At 36.3% G+C, this 16,534-nt stretch overlaps 1 protein-coding gene across 2 annotated transcripts in view; it reads left to right on the top strand.

Annotated features, from left to right (window-relative positions):
- VTA1 (vesicle trafficking 1) overlaps nucleotides 1–5,736 on the top strand; it is a 39,630-nt gene extending 33,894 nt beyond the window's left edge. For both annotated transcript variants that reach the window (XM_041469810.1, XM_041469809.1), the window contains exon 8: nucleotides 3,691–5,736. In XM_041469810.1, the coding sequence (XP_041325744.1) occupies nucleotides 3,691–3,836 (146 nt within the window). In that variant the 3' untranslated portion in view covers nucleotides 3,837–5,736. The remainder of the gene's footprint in view (nucleotides 1–3,690) is intronic.
- Nucleotides 5,737–16,534: the final 10,798 nt, after the last annotated feature.

Raw genomic sequence — 16,534 nt, 5'->3', positions numbered from 1 at the left:
TGTTTCTCTTAAACTAAGAGAATCATGCATGTTACAGATTCCTTATTCCTGTCATGTTTCAGTAGTATAACTACAGTCCTAATAATTCCAGATTAACACAGGAAGCAGGTTTGTTTCAGAATAAATACAGTATTCCTTTTGTATCTCATTGTTGTTGGGCTTTTTTAGAGCCAAAAATCACTGGATACTTGAGGCTGGAAAGGACTTCAGGAGGTGGTCTGGGCCAACCCTTCTGCTCAAGGAAGGGTCATGTAAAACCAGTCACTCAGGACCATGTTCTTTTTGTCTCCCCCAGCCTGTGCACTCTCCCTGTGGTTTAATTTCCTGCACTGAAGAAGTTTGAGAAAAACTGTCACTGCTCGTTCTAAAAATAGGTTTTGAATCTCTCCAGAGACAGACACCACAACCTCTCTGGGCAACCTGTCCCAGATCTTGGTCAGCCTCAGAGTAAAAACTGTTTCCTGGTGTTCAGACAGGACCCTCCTGTGTTTCAGCCTCTGGTCTTGTCACTGGGCATCACTAAAAAAGCCTGTCTCTGTCCTTTTAATACTCTCCCTTCAGGTGTAGCAGAGCCAGGGCCTGCAAGGCCTCCTTGGCGGTCAGAAGCCTGAGCTAGGAAATGCCAAGTCACGATGACTGGGCCTTAGAAGCCCCTCTCTTCCACCTTTTGGACCCTGCTTATCTCTCTGTAAGCCTAAAGGTCACTTTCCCCTGACCCTTACTATTGGACAATGTCCAAAACCCCTGTAAGGTATATAAAGCCCTAATTCTGCCTGGTTCAGCAGAAGAGCTGTCACTGAGAACCTTCGTGGGCGACACCAATAAAGAATTCCTGCTTTTAGAAGCTTATACAGCACTTCTCTCTCTCCCTGCGTCTGCTGCAGCGGCACCAGCAAGCTAAAGAGCTGAAATCACAAAGAGCTGATAATCATTAAGAGCTGAAACCACTTAAGCTTGCTTAGGTTGCCTGCGGCTGGGAGCTGCTTGGGAATTCGGACGCTGTGCTGAGCACCATTGAGCTATCCTGGCCAAGGCAGCCCACCGGGCATAGCCCAGCTGGAAACTGCCGCAATATTCAGGTATTTAGGTACTTGATATAAGATCCCCCTGAGCTCTCTCTTCTCTAGGCTGAACAGTCCCAGCTTTCTTGGCCGCTTCTCATGCTCCATTCCCTTAGTCATCTCTGTGGCCCTTTGCTGGACTGCCTCCTGGATGTTGGTCTGTCTCTTGTGCTGAGGAACCCAGAACTGGACACAGCACTCAGGATGTGGCTGAAAGGGGCAGGATCACTCCCACCCACCTGCTGGCAGTGCTCTTCCTAATGCAGGATAGGATGCCATTGTCACTCTCTGCCACAAGAGCGGATTGTTGGCTCATGGGCAGATCAGTGTCCACCAGGACTCCCAGGGCATTTCCTCCAAAACTGCTTAACTTTGGAATATGTAAATTGAAGTAGGTTACTAACTTTTGTGGTTATACCTTTGATGTTAAGTATAGTCATTGCAGTTAAGTTTTACATTATTTGTAAAACTTCAGAACACAGAGCTGGTTTGTTTCTATTTTGCTTTTCCATTGTGAAGTGTCGACTTCAATAGGAGCTCAGGCTACTGAGCACATCAAAAGATCAACCTTCTTACTCTATAAACTTTGGTTTATAAATTTAAAACTAATAATTTTTTTTCCCTCAAGTTATGTCATAATAGCATCTGAGGTAGATTTCATAATAAATAAGGCTTTATGCCAGCAAAACATTAATAGAGCTCATACTGTAAAAATAAGATTAGACGGGTGAATTTAGGCTTGCTTCCAATAAATTATTTGAATACTGGACTGATGCCTTGGCCAGTTTTTAAAGAATGATTTTGTAGTTTCTTTTGGCACCATAGGATAAAGCTACTTTGAGGGAAACTTGGTCTTTTTAATTTCTTAAAGGTGTTCAAAAATGTGGTCACAGATTCACCCAGCTGCTTTTTAGTCTGTGACTTTCCTGAGGTTACAAAATACCCGAGGTGTGTATCTGTGTTTATGCACTCCCTCGCATGTATTTACTCACATGTGTATGTATTTTAAGAGATTAAATGTGGCTTCACTTACTAAGCATGAAATTAATACACATTACAATCATAATGAGCCCACCAAGTTTTTATGTCCCTCAATGGTTATATTTATTTCTTGAAAGGAAAATAAGTGGAGTTCTAGAGTCTATTTTAAAGATGGTTAAAATTAATCTTCAGAGTGCTTACCTTTCTGATTTTATTTGGGTAGGGTTGTTTTAAAAACCAGCAGACCAGTCTAATTTTTAATATTCCCAGGTTTTCTTTTTTATTTTTTCAAAAGCTGTTCTTAAATAGTAAGACTGGGGGAAGGAAAAGCAAATATAATAGACATTTTTTGATAAGAGTAGAGATTCTTTAGTAAACATTCTCACAGTATTGGTAACAGCAGTTCTATTTTGAAATAAAGGATTCAGCTAATGGAAATTGTGCCATAAAAAATGGCTTTAAAGATGTTCATGTAGTTGCTTAAGAGTAAAATGTACTTAGAGAGCTAAATCTTTGTTTAACTAAATTGTATGTAAAATGTATGGTGCATTTAAAAGCACATTTGCTCTTAATCTGTGAAATCTGTTCAGTGCTTATACCATACTGTGTGGGAAGTTATTAAATATATGCACAATGATTATTTATCTGTGCCCATAAAAATCTATCATTTACAAGTTGTGTTTAAAGAACCTGAGTAAAGATTTTATAATTTGTCCATATTTGGATATATATAAATTTGTCCATTATTGGAGTAGCGTGGGATTAGCCTTAAAAGTCACAGTGAATTTGTGGGTGGAAGGAGGTACAGTAACACAGTACTGCTTTATTTTACACCCACATCAGTGATACTATTCACATATAAAATCTTCTGCCATTTAAGGCTTAAGTCCCTAATGTGTCTTCTCCAAGACTGAATGCATGTGTTTGAGCACTACAGAATTCCTGAAGTTTTGACTTACTTCAAGAAGACTCTGATTAATAAGTAACATAGTCTGGTTTATACTATATTATGGGAATATTTTTTGCTAGTGTTCTCTAATGTTACAAAAATGGTCACATTTCATGACATCAGTCTTGTTTTCAGTCATCTTACATAAAACTGGAAACAAAAATTATTTGGAAAAAGAGAAACATAAAATGTGTGAAAACATGCCAGTGAGAAATGCTTCTACATTCGGAAAAGCTATTCCAGTTGAGAAGGAACAGTTTGTAACTATGTATTATTTGTGAAGAAAGCAGAGTAATTATGCTGTAAACACAAAAAGCACTGTCCTTGTTTCTTGCAGGTTGTAACATGATTACAGCTAACTTAATGTCATGTAAAACTCTCCTTTGCTGTCTTAGATGAAGAGCAGATCTTTCTCAAAGGTATTGGCTTACTTTTGAAAGGCACTGGGTCATGCAAATACCAGTGTTTAGAAAGGTCCTCACATTTTTCAGTAGCAAAGAAGTTAAGCTTTATATGAATGGAAAGAAAAGAGAACAGAACAGAAGAAATACTGTTGCTTGGTCTTTATAATAGTACCACAAATATTAGCCTGGTTTTCATAGTATTACCACAAACATCAGTAAAACATTAAAATCATAAGAAAGGAAGCTTAAGTCAGATTTCCTTTGTAGTAACTTTGTAATACTTATGTTTTTGCAGGAGAAGTCCGCTTGACTCCAGAGGACTTTGCCAGAGCTCAAAAATATTGCAAATATGCTGGCAGTGCGTTGCAGTATGAAGATGTGAGCACTGCTGTGCAAAATCTACAGAAGGCCCTCAAGTTACTCATTACAGGCAGAGAATGAAGCTTTAATCCAACAGATTCGTGTCTTTCGCCTAAAGAACTAACAGTTTATTACTGTACCTGTTAGGGGAGTTACACAGAAATTCTCAATCCCATCACTCATGACTATGAAACCACTGTTTCAGTGTCAGATTAGCAATTAATGGTACAGTAGGAATCTCTGTTTTGATTTAACAGACAGTGGAGCTTGAAACATGAGTGCAGTGGCTTGATGTATGCAAAATATTAAAGAAAATACTGTGAACACCACTCAAGAGTTAGAATTCATTTTGCAATATTTGGATTATCAGAATTGGAAAATGCTCACTGTAAAAAACTTGAGTATTAGGATGTTTTGTTAAAATTCTTACTCCTGTTTTATTATTGTAAACAATGATTTAATAAGTATAATACCTTTAAAATGGTAACTAAGATTAGTGCTTTCCTCTTGAAATGAGAGGCTGAATGCAAGAAGGCTGACAGGTCCACACTGGGAAGGACTTTTCTATACATAAATTATTTCAGTATTTGTATTATCTGAGACATAAGTATAAATTGAGGGAGTCTTGAGGACATTTGTATTTAATTTGAAAATGTTCTGGAAGAAAACATCTCTTGATACTTCAGAGGGAGTAATTTTGATGTGTTCCAATTTAATTCCCCACAGGTGTATGGACTACTACATGTATTCTTGATTATTGGTTCTTGCTCCTTCTGCGTGAACACTTAAAATTTTATGTATCTGTATGGGTTAATTAAGAGAAAATATTAATATTTATCAACAATGATCCCAAAACTGGAGGCAGAGATTCTAATTAACTTGAACTTTCAGGGAGACTTACTGAGAGAACAAAACTGTTCCATCTTTTTAAGAGGCTGGAAAAAAGCTTGTTCTTCAGCCATTAAAACACTATAGGTTCGTCTCTGGTATTAGTGTCATAGAGCTTTGTATTTCCAACTAATATTTTTTCCTGTCTTGCTTTGTTGTGAAGACTTTTGGACTTGGGATTTAATTAAAATATCTTGGAAACTGAATTTTGAGTCTTTATGAGGTCTACCACTGCAATTATAGAGCTCTTGATTGTTAAAAATCCTCCCATGCTGTTTAAAAGAAGAGTATGCAGTCTTTTAACTGGCGTGACATAATAACTGAGTACACCATAAAGCATGTCTGATATATGTAATAATTTTAATGACATCTTATCTGAGCTCTCTGTCTTTCCAAGCTGCTGGATCAAATCCTTCTTATTTATAGCTGCACTGATTTGGAGTGGACTAAAATGAGTCTTATATTGAAAGCAAAAAGATCAGGAAAAGAAAATGAAACATAAGCATGCATTAAAGTTTAGCTGGCTATATCCCTTAAAGTGTGTAGTGTCTTTGACAGCAGATTTCACATGGGTAATACAAAACTTAAAAACATGTGCTTAAGCACTTTAGTTGTCTGAGACTTAATAGATAAAATGTGGTATTTTTTGTGTTGCTTTCTGATATGATATAGCATGCTAACCTGGACAGTGACTTGGGTTAGATTTTAATAATTTGGGGAAATTTAGAATAAAACCATCTGAAACTTTTTTGATAGTAATGCTGTACGGACCTGAGCAGTAAGTCTGTATTTTGTACAGTGCTTCATGCAAGATAGATCTCTCACTTCAGTATCAAACTGAATTGCTGCAAAGTCTTCTGCATATATAGTTTTTGGTTTACACTGTAGCATTGCTATAAAGTATATATAGCATATAGTCAGAAGTTCTTTCATTTCAGGATCATACTACTATTTTTTAGAAATAGCTTCAGTCCCCAGAAGTTGTAGGAAGAAATTCAGTTTTCCTATTTCTATTTGTAAAATAATAAAAAGAACTTTCGGGCTTTTGTATTACATGCAGAAATAAGTAAGCTATGATATAATGTTGTATTGATTTGAGGCTTTTGAATTAAAGCTGTTGGAGTTTTTTGTAATTGAACGATCTGAAATGGAATACATAACTACACTTGATAATGAAAATTTAAGTATTTCTTAAAGTGTGTAAAATATTTTCTATTGGCCATGATTATACTGTACCTCTTGGTTCCTCTAGGAAACCAGGGAATCATCAGTAAAAAAGTGTTTGAATGATCATTTGCATCATCTGTTAATTTTCTTCTGCCTAGAAAGAAAGTAAGTGTTTCTGAGGGGAATGGAGAGGGAAACGGTAATACAAAAGTGTAAGAATTTCTTAGAGCAGCAAGCAAGACATTCTTTCTGAAAATAAATTAGTGGTAGAAGATTTAATATATAAAATTTCATGTAAAATGGAACATATCCTAATACCAACCTTGAGACCACAATACCTGACATAACCTATTGAATTTGTTTTGCATAAAATGATTTTGCTGTAATCATTTATTTCTTAATTGAGAAGTTTTGTAACAGCTCATAAAACCATGTTTTAAACCCCTTCTTTAAGCTGCTGATTTTTGATGTACCAGACTAAATATTTATCATCTAAACTGATGCCTGAAGTAAATTATAGCAAAGTATTTCCATTCCATTAAGTATAACCTCTGGGACAGCTTTAAATACAGCAGATAGCCCAAAAGTACAAACCACTGTTGCAGAACAGTTCAAACAGTGTATATATTTGAAAATGTCAGGAGAATGAAGGCACATAAGCTATAACTATTCCAAATTGGAATTTGTGACAGGCACTGAAATTTATGGCCCCATTGTTAAATGTTGTGTGAGTTTTTAAGTGTTGATTGATTCATTTTACAGGCGTTCTGAGTGATAAAGTATCAACACATAGCTTCACTCAACTGCTTCCCCACACAAGTACAGTATTAAATAGTGGGCTGATTTTGTTCCATGCTGTAGTTAACAGCTTTCCTTTTCAGTCTGACTGCCACCTACATACTTGTTGGCCATTCTCCTTTGGATTGTGAGTTCTCAATCTTCCAAGTCTTGCTTAAGAAAGGAGAAGGAGGCCTCTGTCAGATTTTTATCAGGTATTCCATGTTCAGTTTTGCTACTTATGTAAGCTACAATTTTAGTCAATCTGTTCAGTGTTTGTTACTTAAAAGGTTTTATGTTTTTGCAGTTCTTTGTATTTTCATTTATCTTCAGGGAAAGTTCCATATTATACTTCAGAATTCCTACAGAAGTCTTTAAAAAGTGCATTGCGGAGGAGGTCATGCCTTATGAAATGGTGAAGATTTTTTCAAATTAGTTGGATTTACTAATACTGGAGGCAGTGCTCTCAAATTTTTGAAGTAATTTCAGGTGGAATATTTAACAGTGTCCTTTGTAAGTGAAGTTTGAGAAGTACAGGCTTAATTAAGTATGGTCACATTCCAGAATGTGATTGTAACAGTAATATTTGAGACTTTATAATACTGACCTATGAGAAACTAACAGCAGAGAAACTTCCTGCCTGAAACAGAACTGTGGGGTGGAGGTGGTTTGTGTGCAGACATATCAGTGCATGTGTAGTATAATGCATGTAAATTCAATGGTGAGCTATAGCAATGCCTTTCAAAAAACAATTATTACCTTGTTTACAAGTATTGGGAAAATGTCGGATACAAATACTTAGATACTGCTGACAAATGTTGTTCTTAATGTGAGGTTTTAGATGTACTACCGTAGAGCCAAAAGTTAGCTTTTAATTGTGTGGTATTCCAAATGAATGATCTTTGGTTTTCTTCTTTTTCATGTCAGCTGTAAAATAGGAGCCCAATACAAAAAGAATGAGAACACAAATTCAGAGGAAGTTAAATTTACAAAAGATCAAATGTCGTTTCTGTTGTTGTAAAGTCCTTGTGCTAATGTTTTGATTGAGATTGGAAAGTGCCCATGCTTATATAAAGTGTAATTCTTGCGTACTTTTACAATATCGTTTGTCATGCGGTTTATGGAATTAGAGCCTGAGCCAGGATATCTGGGTTAGGAAAACCTAGACTTTTATGCCAAGTTTCTAAGCCACCAAAGCATCCTGGTACTGACAGCAATCGTTTTTCACAATCACCTCAGTATCTATTTTTGAACATTGGACTTTTAACCAAGTTTGTTGGGAAAAGGAGCCGTACTTTTTTCTTACTGCATCATCACCTTTCAGTGCACAGCTGTAGTAACAAGAGAACTGGGCAAAACATGAATTTCCATTAGATATTTCACTATCAATCAAGAAAAAGAGTATTAGTGCTGCCAGCAGAGCTCTCCTTGGCTTACAAGAGTATTGGAACAGTCTGATTATAGACACTGTTGTAATGTCCTAAATGATCTCAGAACAGGAAACTTATTTATAAGAGCATTGAAAACAAACTTGAACGAGGGAAGATGTGCCAGGGGAGAAAAATAAATTGCATTCTTCACAGAATGAGAGCGGGCACAGAAGTGATTGCAGAAGAAAACAGAAGAAATACTTAAAATCCCACGTGGAGTGGGAGCAGGACAGTGACTGGAATGATGTTATCTAATTTCTTTAGAACCTTGAAAGTGATGAGAAAAAATGCTGGATCTTAAGGCAGAAGATTACAGCAGGATAGGAGAGGTGGAAAAGAATACTAGAATGGCAGGGAGAAAAAACAAAACTTTTTTTTTTAATGCAGACTGGAACAAATATGAGTTACAGCACAGGAGAAAGTTAACCTAGTTGACAAAATGACAGCAGAACCTTAAGTTTAGCTATAAAAGGGAAGCAAAAAAATATACAAGTTGATGGCATTCTGAAAATGGAGAGTAGATCCTCTCATCCTAAGAATCTATGCTTATTAAATATGTCATATTTATTAAGTAATTAAAATTGGCTTGATGGGCCCTTTTGGAGAACTTGGGAGGTTGCATAAGTTACTGCCCAGCATCTGCAGAGAACTACAGAGGTCTGTTTGCCTTAAAATGCTATCTACTGATTTTGTGCTTTCCTTCCTGTTTTGATTTGCCTGCCCATTTTCAGTGCCTGTGTTCAATCTGTGGTGTTCCCATAGCTGGGAGGAGGTTTCTGTAGTTTAAATACAATGCTAAGTCTGATTGTTCTAGTTTAATACAATGCTAAGTCTGAGTGATAGCCCACAAGTTTAGGCATTCTTGAGTAATTTGCAAAGATTATCTGGTCTGGGTTTTAGCTGGTATGTGCTGTAAAGAAAGAGGTAGTCATTGTACTTCCCTTCTTTGAAGAGCTTCAGAGTCTTCTTGGCAGCAGTATGACTACAACATCTAAAGACGGATATATGGAAATTAACTCTACTCAGAGCTATTTCACAAGTCAGAGCCCAACAAACTAATCTGTAGAAGTTTGGAGACCTCCAGCTAAGTAGTTGATGCAATTGTAAACTTTCCTTAGCCTCAATTAGCCCATCTGTAAAATGGGATTATTTAGATTTAACACTTATTAATGTAGTCAGGAGTTTTGTAATTCTGACAAGTAACAAGAGGACAAGGGCTGATCATTATAATAAGTTCCCCAAATAAATAGAATTTCTAGGCGAGGCAGAGAAGGTGGTTTCTTGATTGTTTGTTTGCTGGTGGGTTTTTTGTTTTGGGTTTGTTTTGGGTTTTTTGCTTTATCTCAACCCACTAGTTGTTTTCCATCTTGTTTTCTGTCCCCTGTCCCACTGGGAAGGGGAGTGATAGAGTGGCTTGGTGGGCACCTGATGTCCCACCAAGGTCAATCCACTACACAAAGAAATGGAAAAAAACTTCATAGGATAATTTGGGGAATAATGGGTAGAAATTAGAAGATTTAAGATATGGAAACATTGTAATTGTAGTTGTAAATGACAGGCAGGAATATATAAAGTAGTAGCATCTAATGCAAATCTTAAAAATGTTGAATTTTATCAGAGGTCCAGAATAACCTCCATTCTACAATACTGAAATAAGTGTAAATGCAGTAATAAGAACCTTTAATGGAATTAAATGTATTTTAAAAAATTTAAAAAGCTGTGATCAACTTTAGATGTGCTATTTTTAACCACAAGACTAAGCAAGAGATTACTTCAGATGGTGAACACAAGCCTTGGAAGTTCATATATGGGTATGTAGCATAAAGTATATTTCCTCCTTGCCCTTTCATTCTTCCCGTCATCCCAAGTGGTTTGGGACACGGAGTTTTTAGAAAATGAATGCAATTAATTTAATTTACTTGAAATAATGCTTGACATAAGGCTCTAAAAATACTTGAATGGAAATAGATTAACATGAGAATTGAAAAACAGATTAAAGCTGGTGGAAAAAGAGATTGCAGTAAATTCTAAATTATTTTCACGATGGAAATGGAGAGAGATCAGCCTAGGGACACATCTTGTTTCACGTATCAGTGACTTAGGTTGAGGTCACCGTCTAAGTCAGATGTAATTTGTGGTTGAGATAAAGTTGGGAAGTGTTGCAAGACCTGCAGAGAACTGGGGAAAATCCTGTGATTTTAACTGAAGATTTAGAATGGAGTGAAACTGAAAACACAAAACAAATTAATTCACTTGGGTTCTAACAAGACGGTGGTTTTTTAATAAAAATTAGGAGTGGAAGCAGAAACAATGTTGTTCATAATGTGCATTTAATATGATTGGATGAGTTTGTATCAGTACAAAAAGTGCATTGTCACTTATTGGTTTGATTCTGATCATTGTTGATGAAAGTTATTTACCAGTACGAGATGCAAAGAAGGGCTACTGAGATGATGCAATTTTTTTTTATTAAAAAAATACTAACCATGGGTACAGAATAGCTTTCTTAAGGTATTAATGATGAAACATTTATTTTAAGACATCTTGATAAATTTGTGGATTGGATTGCAAGACTGAAATTATTCTAGAGTTAAAATTTTGATTTGTCAAGGGCTTTTGGGAAGGTTTTTCTGGCTTCTGCTAAACCCTGAGTAATGGTCCAACTTCCAAAACATCTGGAGATGTTAGTTTTGAAAAAGGTATTGCAGAACTTGAGACATTGTGAGGACCTGATTTCTCCCAGTGTTTTCCAGTGGGAAAATGTTTTCCACATTATTTCATCTGTATCAGGCCTAATGTTTGCTACAATGCATTGTAAGCATTTTTGTGAATAATAGTGAACATGGGGTAGAATGAAGAGATATTTATAGATTGTATTAATTCAATACCTAATGTGTGTTTGCTTGTGACTGTGAAAGAATGTCCACAGTTAGCATACTTCTCAATGCAAACACCTTTTCAATTTGCAGTATGAAAACTTTTAAAGCTTTTCAAAGATTGATGTGTATAGCTTATTGTTAAGAAACGGCACTGCTCAAGATAGAGTCCCTATTTCTTGGTGTGAATTCAGCTTTGCAGGAATGAGCCCATACTGAAATCTCTGTAAGCTGCTGTAAAAAACAGCAATATTTCTTTTGTGCTGAAGTTAATCAAGTGTATCTGTACAGTCTTGGGAAAAAATACTTCATTCAGTGTCAATACTAAATCTGTGTTTGTAAAACAGGCATGCAGGTACTCATAACTGCTGCACTTCAGCTCAACAGCTTTTGGTAACAGAAACCACACACATCTGGCCTTCATCCTACACTTACTTGCCTGAGTAACTCCATCCATTTGAATGGTCTTAGTGAGGCAGTAAGAGTGCTCATGTACATAAGTGTTTGCTGTGTTCAGAAAGCTTTGCTTGCTGTTGAGTAAAATACAAGAACAATAGCAATGGCATTAATGGATCCAGGTGTGGTCTGCTGATAGCTCTCCAGAGTGGAGGTTCTAATCTCATAATCTTTATACTGACATTTTTTTCAGCCATTTTTCTGAGACTCTCTATTAAGACTTAGATTGAAAGTAGTTTCTCGAAAATTTGGCATCAAATGGCAGAAGTGCTTTTCAAGGATAGTATGCTTCACCAGTCTGCATCTTGGTAGGTTCCTTCATCATCACTCCAAAGCAAAAGTCCTGCCGACCGGGTCTCACTGGATAGCTAGGTTCAAAATACTCAGAAAACCAGGAACTTTGACAAAAAGTACCAAAGGGTGCAGAAGAGGCTTGTTTTGTTCATGTGATTAAACACAGTAGCCACCATGTCTACTGCTGAACTGAGTGGCTTTGTTTATCAACCACTTGGTAACATTTGAAGACTCGCTAAGTAATTTCTTCTGGGATTTGGCACAAAGCAGTTGTGGTGCAACTCCTTGGGCTTCCCAGGAGATTACCAGAGCACATGCATTAATGTCTACTCTGTGTGCATCCTGATTCCTGAAGAAAATTTGTCATGCCATGAGGAATCTTTAGCATCTGTACAGTGAAGTGGTCATTTTGATAAGGATAGTTGCTTGACACTTTTTGTCACTAGGGGACTTCCCTCCACTCTAAAAAATACTAAATCTGATGTTTTTGTTGAGTGCAATTCAAATTGTTTATTTTCTGTGTGTTGACTTTAATGTAATGTCATTTTGGATGGCATTTATCTCCAGTGTTTGACACCTGGTAACCTCAGATATATTTGAAAATATGAAACATTTTCTTTGTCTGTTAGAACTACTCCCATGAGACTCCCATTCCCTTGTTAGACTTACTCACAGAAGCAGAGGCTCATCATATGTCATTACTGAAACAACCACAGCAGATATTATTCATGAAGATGCAATGTAAATTCCAAACTTAAAATACATGCACAATCTAAAATTATAGAAAATTTAGGGGGACTACTCATAGTCATCCTTTTTTCCAGCTATGCTCTGGCAGTGCCCAGTAAAAGGACTTTATATGGAAAGCACATCTCACACAAGAATTTCCACACAGAAGTGGATGGAAGAAAGGAAAAATTAGCCCACATTCTAAAATAAAACAAATCTTGAAAATGTAACTGCCTCCATCTTTATTGCTGTAAGTGTTTGGGGAGACGTATGCTTATTTCAATACTGTGAGCTTCTGGTTTTATTCTGTGTGGGAATATGTGCTTCATTCTTGTAAGTGTAAAAGAAATTAGAGTTTTTAATGTAATTAATATTTCTGTCTGGCAAGGTTCAGCTGAAATCTAAATTTTATGTATTTGAAGTCTCACGGTAGTAGAATATAAGAGGGGTTGGAAGTAGGAGGGAAACTATACCAATACAATTCACTCATTCTTCAAATCATTTTCATAGCGGATTACACCGTTCATTCATTTGATTGTGCAGCATGAGAGATTTACACATACCTTTTTTTTATTCAGTTTTTACTAAGTTAATGTGCTCAACTAATTACTGTTGTACTTAAAATTGTATTTTAAGATAGAGGCAAAGTAAAAAATTTAGGAAGTGTTGATGCAAATTTGTTATTTGCTTCATAAACATCCAAACATAGTACATCCATTTCTATCTGGTATTTCTTTAAATGCTACACTTGCCACCAAATGCAGGTTTATAAGCTGTGTTATGGTATTCACAAACAAGCCAAGGATCACACTGGAATTTGTTGCAAGCATTCAGCTGTTAAAGACAAATAAGTATTTCTTCAGAGATTCCCTTCCTCGGCGCCACAGATTTTGATTAGTGTCATCAAAATAATCAGGGAGAGAAGAAAATTACTTGGTTCAATTCTACATGAAAAGAAAACTAATAAAGTTCAATGTATGAACATTGGTCTCTGTCTTAATGTCTGATTCTATCATGTCTAATTTAGTATCTAGGTGTCAAATTTTCTACATATGGGAGGAGAAAGCTAGAGCCATAGCGATCTTTTGACTTAAATGATGAAATTAGCACTTCCATGGGGACAAAATCAGGACTTTCAGTAAGTATGTGGACTTCTCTGCAGAGAAGATTATGCAATATGAGTGTTTATGTAGAATAAAAATTATTCTTCCTCTTCTGTTTACCACTCTGACTGCTTTCAATTACTGTTCCATGCATGCAGCCAGCATGTTTGTTGCCTTGTGTCATGAACAAGTCATAAACAATTTGAAAGCAACCAAATCCCACCCCTACAATGTGGCTACAGGAGTGGCAGGTACTTTAGACTTGTCAGTAGGGGATTTTTAATAACATTGTGTTGTAGCAATTGTGTGAGTTGTCTGGTGAATAACTTGCTTTATTCTGTTGAGGTGGAGCACACTCTTAGAAATGTGTGCTGGTTTATGAGTTTCTGCAAGCGTGATTTCCTTGAAGCCCTGTAACTGCTACAGGAATGGTGGGATCATGGAGAAGAGACAGATACTCTTTGGTGACATGTGGTTGCAGAGCATGTAAAAGAGAAGAGAGGAAAAGGATGGGGAAGTCTATAATTTGGGGATGCTGGAGAACTTCTATCTGGATTGGCTGAGGTGGAAGAAAAGATGATAAAAACATACTTTTAAATATCAGTTCAGAGTTTCAAGACAATTTGTTGTGAAGACTTTAGATATAAAACTGTGCTTCTAAATCTTTTAAGACAGGTTCAAAGTCTAGAAAGACCAAATGTCATCAATGATTGTCATGATTTTGTCCATTTCCTTTACAATATCAGGGTCTGGTATCTGCGGAGCACGTGGTATAAAAATAACTATGTATATATTAAAAAGGTTTTTCTCTGTCACGTTTGTACCTGTACCCGTATTTGCCATTTCTGATATTTGCTTGGGAGTGGAAGTTGTAATCGATAGGGGCTGACATAACCCTGTTTAGGCTCTTGTGGAGAGTGTAGTGTTCTGCTTGTGCCATGACATTGGCATGCTTCAGAATTTCCTTTTTTTATTTTCATAAATACAGGTTTCCACAACTTTTTTGGATACAGCTTTCCACAACTCACTTTTTGTTTCACATTGGCATTCTTACTCAAAGCAGCCTAGCTCTTGCTGGTGTGATTAAAAGTCAGCAGACTAACCAAAGGTGATTTTTCTTTTTTTCTCTTTACTGTGTTTTTCTTTAGCATCTTATACAAAACAGGCAGTTCATAAACTGCAAGCAAAAAATTGCGTCACTGCATATGATTTTCTTTTCTTTTTTTTTTAATATAGTCTTATTCTACATTGGCCAATACTATTTTTTCAGTTGTTCCTTCCACTGTAATTCTGAGAATATTATTTCTTAACAGGACATGTCATTGTTTATTTTCTCTAATTACAGTTTGGGATGTGAAAGTTCACTAGATTTGCCGAAATGACACTCCAGTGAACCAAGACTAGTTTAGGGGGAAAGGGCAAGAATTGGTATTTTGCAGTGCAGATTCCATTTTGATTGGGTTCTGCTTTCTTTTAGAAGATTCTTGGACAGCAAAACCTGAGGATACAAACCCCATTAACCAAGGAGGGAGTTGAAAGCAGGCCATTGTGTCAAGCAGCATCCCTGAGCTTTGCATGGTGCTGGCTGTTATTACCCTACATAATTGCAGCCTGCTTTCTGGAGGATTTATCTATTCAACAGGTGTGCTGCTTTTATGTTTTGGGATTTTTGGTTTGTTTTGTTTTTGTCTTTAGTTTGGACTAATTTCTTTCAAGCTAGAGTGCTATTTTGAAAGCAAAATAAGATTTGAGTATGTATTAGCTTAATCTTGGAAATTGCTCTGATGGATATACAATAGCAGCACTTCTGGACACAGTATGATGCATTGCGAAAGAAACAGGATGTAAGCATGCCAGAGTTTCACAAAGCTCCCTTTTTTTAAAAATGGGAGTGTACAAATGTGTTGAAGTGTATCCAGTGTCAAACTACAAAGGAATGGCAATCCCTTTGCAGACTAATTAGACTTCCTACTCTTGCTGATTTGGAGTCAACAGTTATTCTGTACTGCTTCCTTGGCAAAACTAGGAGGCATGCAGAGAAGAGGATCAGACACACTTTTGACTTTCCTGCCTTCATAAAGGATCTGAACTTCTAAAGGGAGAGCTGTGCATTTTTATATGATTACTTTACAAATGATCACTAACATGGAACTGGCACCAAAGGGGAGAAAAGAAAAAAATCTACCCTTTCCTTTTTTTCTATGATGGATCTGTGTTATAATGTTTAAAGTTTTTATTTTATTTTACTGGCAAATTCTAATTCATGTACTGACCCTTCATCTATGAAGCATGTTTTCTATTTTCTGTAGCACAAGCTTAATGAAACTGATTAATATCAAGAAAAATTTCTGTTGAGGGGAACAAAATTCATAAAAGGTTCAACGATCAAGTGCTTCTTGCTTCATCTGCTAAAATTTATTATTCATAAAATTTATTAATGGTAAAGTTCTAGTATATTTGACTGTATTGCCATAGGAACATGACATTGGTGTACAAAAGATTGTGTCTCCAGAAAAAAGGTATCACCAAGCATGAACAAATATTTATGTTCTAATATGTGTTTTATATAAATGCAGGACCTTTGACTCTGCAGTATACTAATGCGGTAATTTAGACACAGCTTATGTCAGTGGTGAAGGAGGGAAAGAAACTGGGAACAATATATTCCCTCCAAGTTATTTGAGGGCAGGATATCTGGGTAAATTCTACTTTTCCATAACCTGTCATGGGTACTAAACCTTACAGAAACATATCTAAAACCTCATAATTTCTTAGGGACTATACAGGACACACACACCTTGTTCCACATGGCATTTGAGTTATTCAAATGTTAGGAAGAGAATCACAGAATCATTAACACAGCACTGCCAAGTCCATCATGTCCTTGCCATTCAAGCAACAACCATAGCATGAGATTTGTATCCAGTTAAAAGATTGCTTTATAAATCTTTTTTTTTTTTTTAAATAAACCTGGCACAAATGCAAGTATCAAGTGATCAATGCCTGGAATTAAATGAATATGGTTATTTCTCAAAGCCTAAACCAACTCTTCATTAGTA

Source organism: Pyrgilauda ruficollis, unplaced genomic scaffold, assembly GCF_017590135.1.
Source record: "Pyrgilauda ruficollis isolate IOZ18807 unplaced genomic scaffold, ASM1759013v1 scaffold24, whole genome shotgun sequence".
NCBI classification, from domain to species: domain Eukaryota; kingdom Metazoa; phylum Chordata; class Aves; order Passeriformes; family Passeridae; genus Pyrgilauda; species Pyrgilauda ruficollis.
The sequence above is the reverse complement of the archived record's forward strand: the minus strand, read 5'-3'. Positions and strand labels throughout refer to the sequence as shown.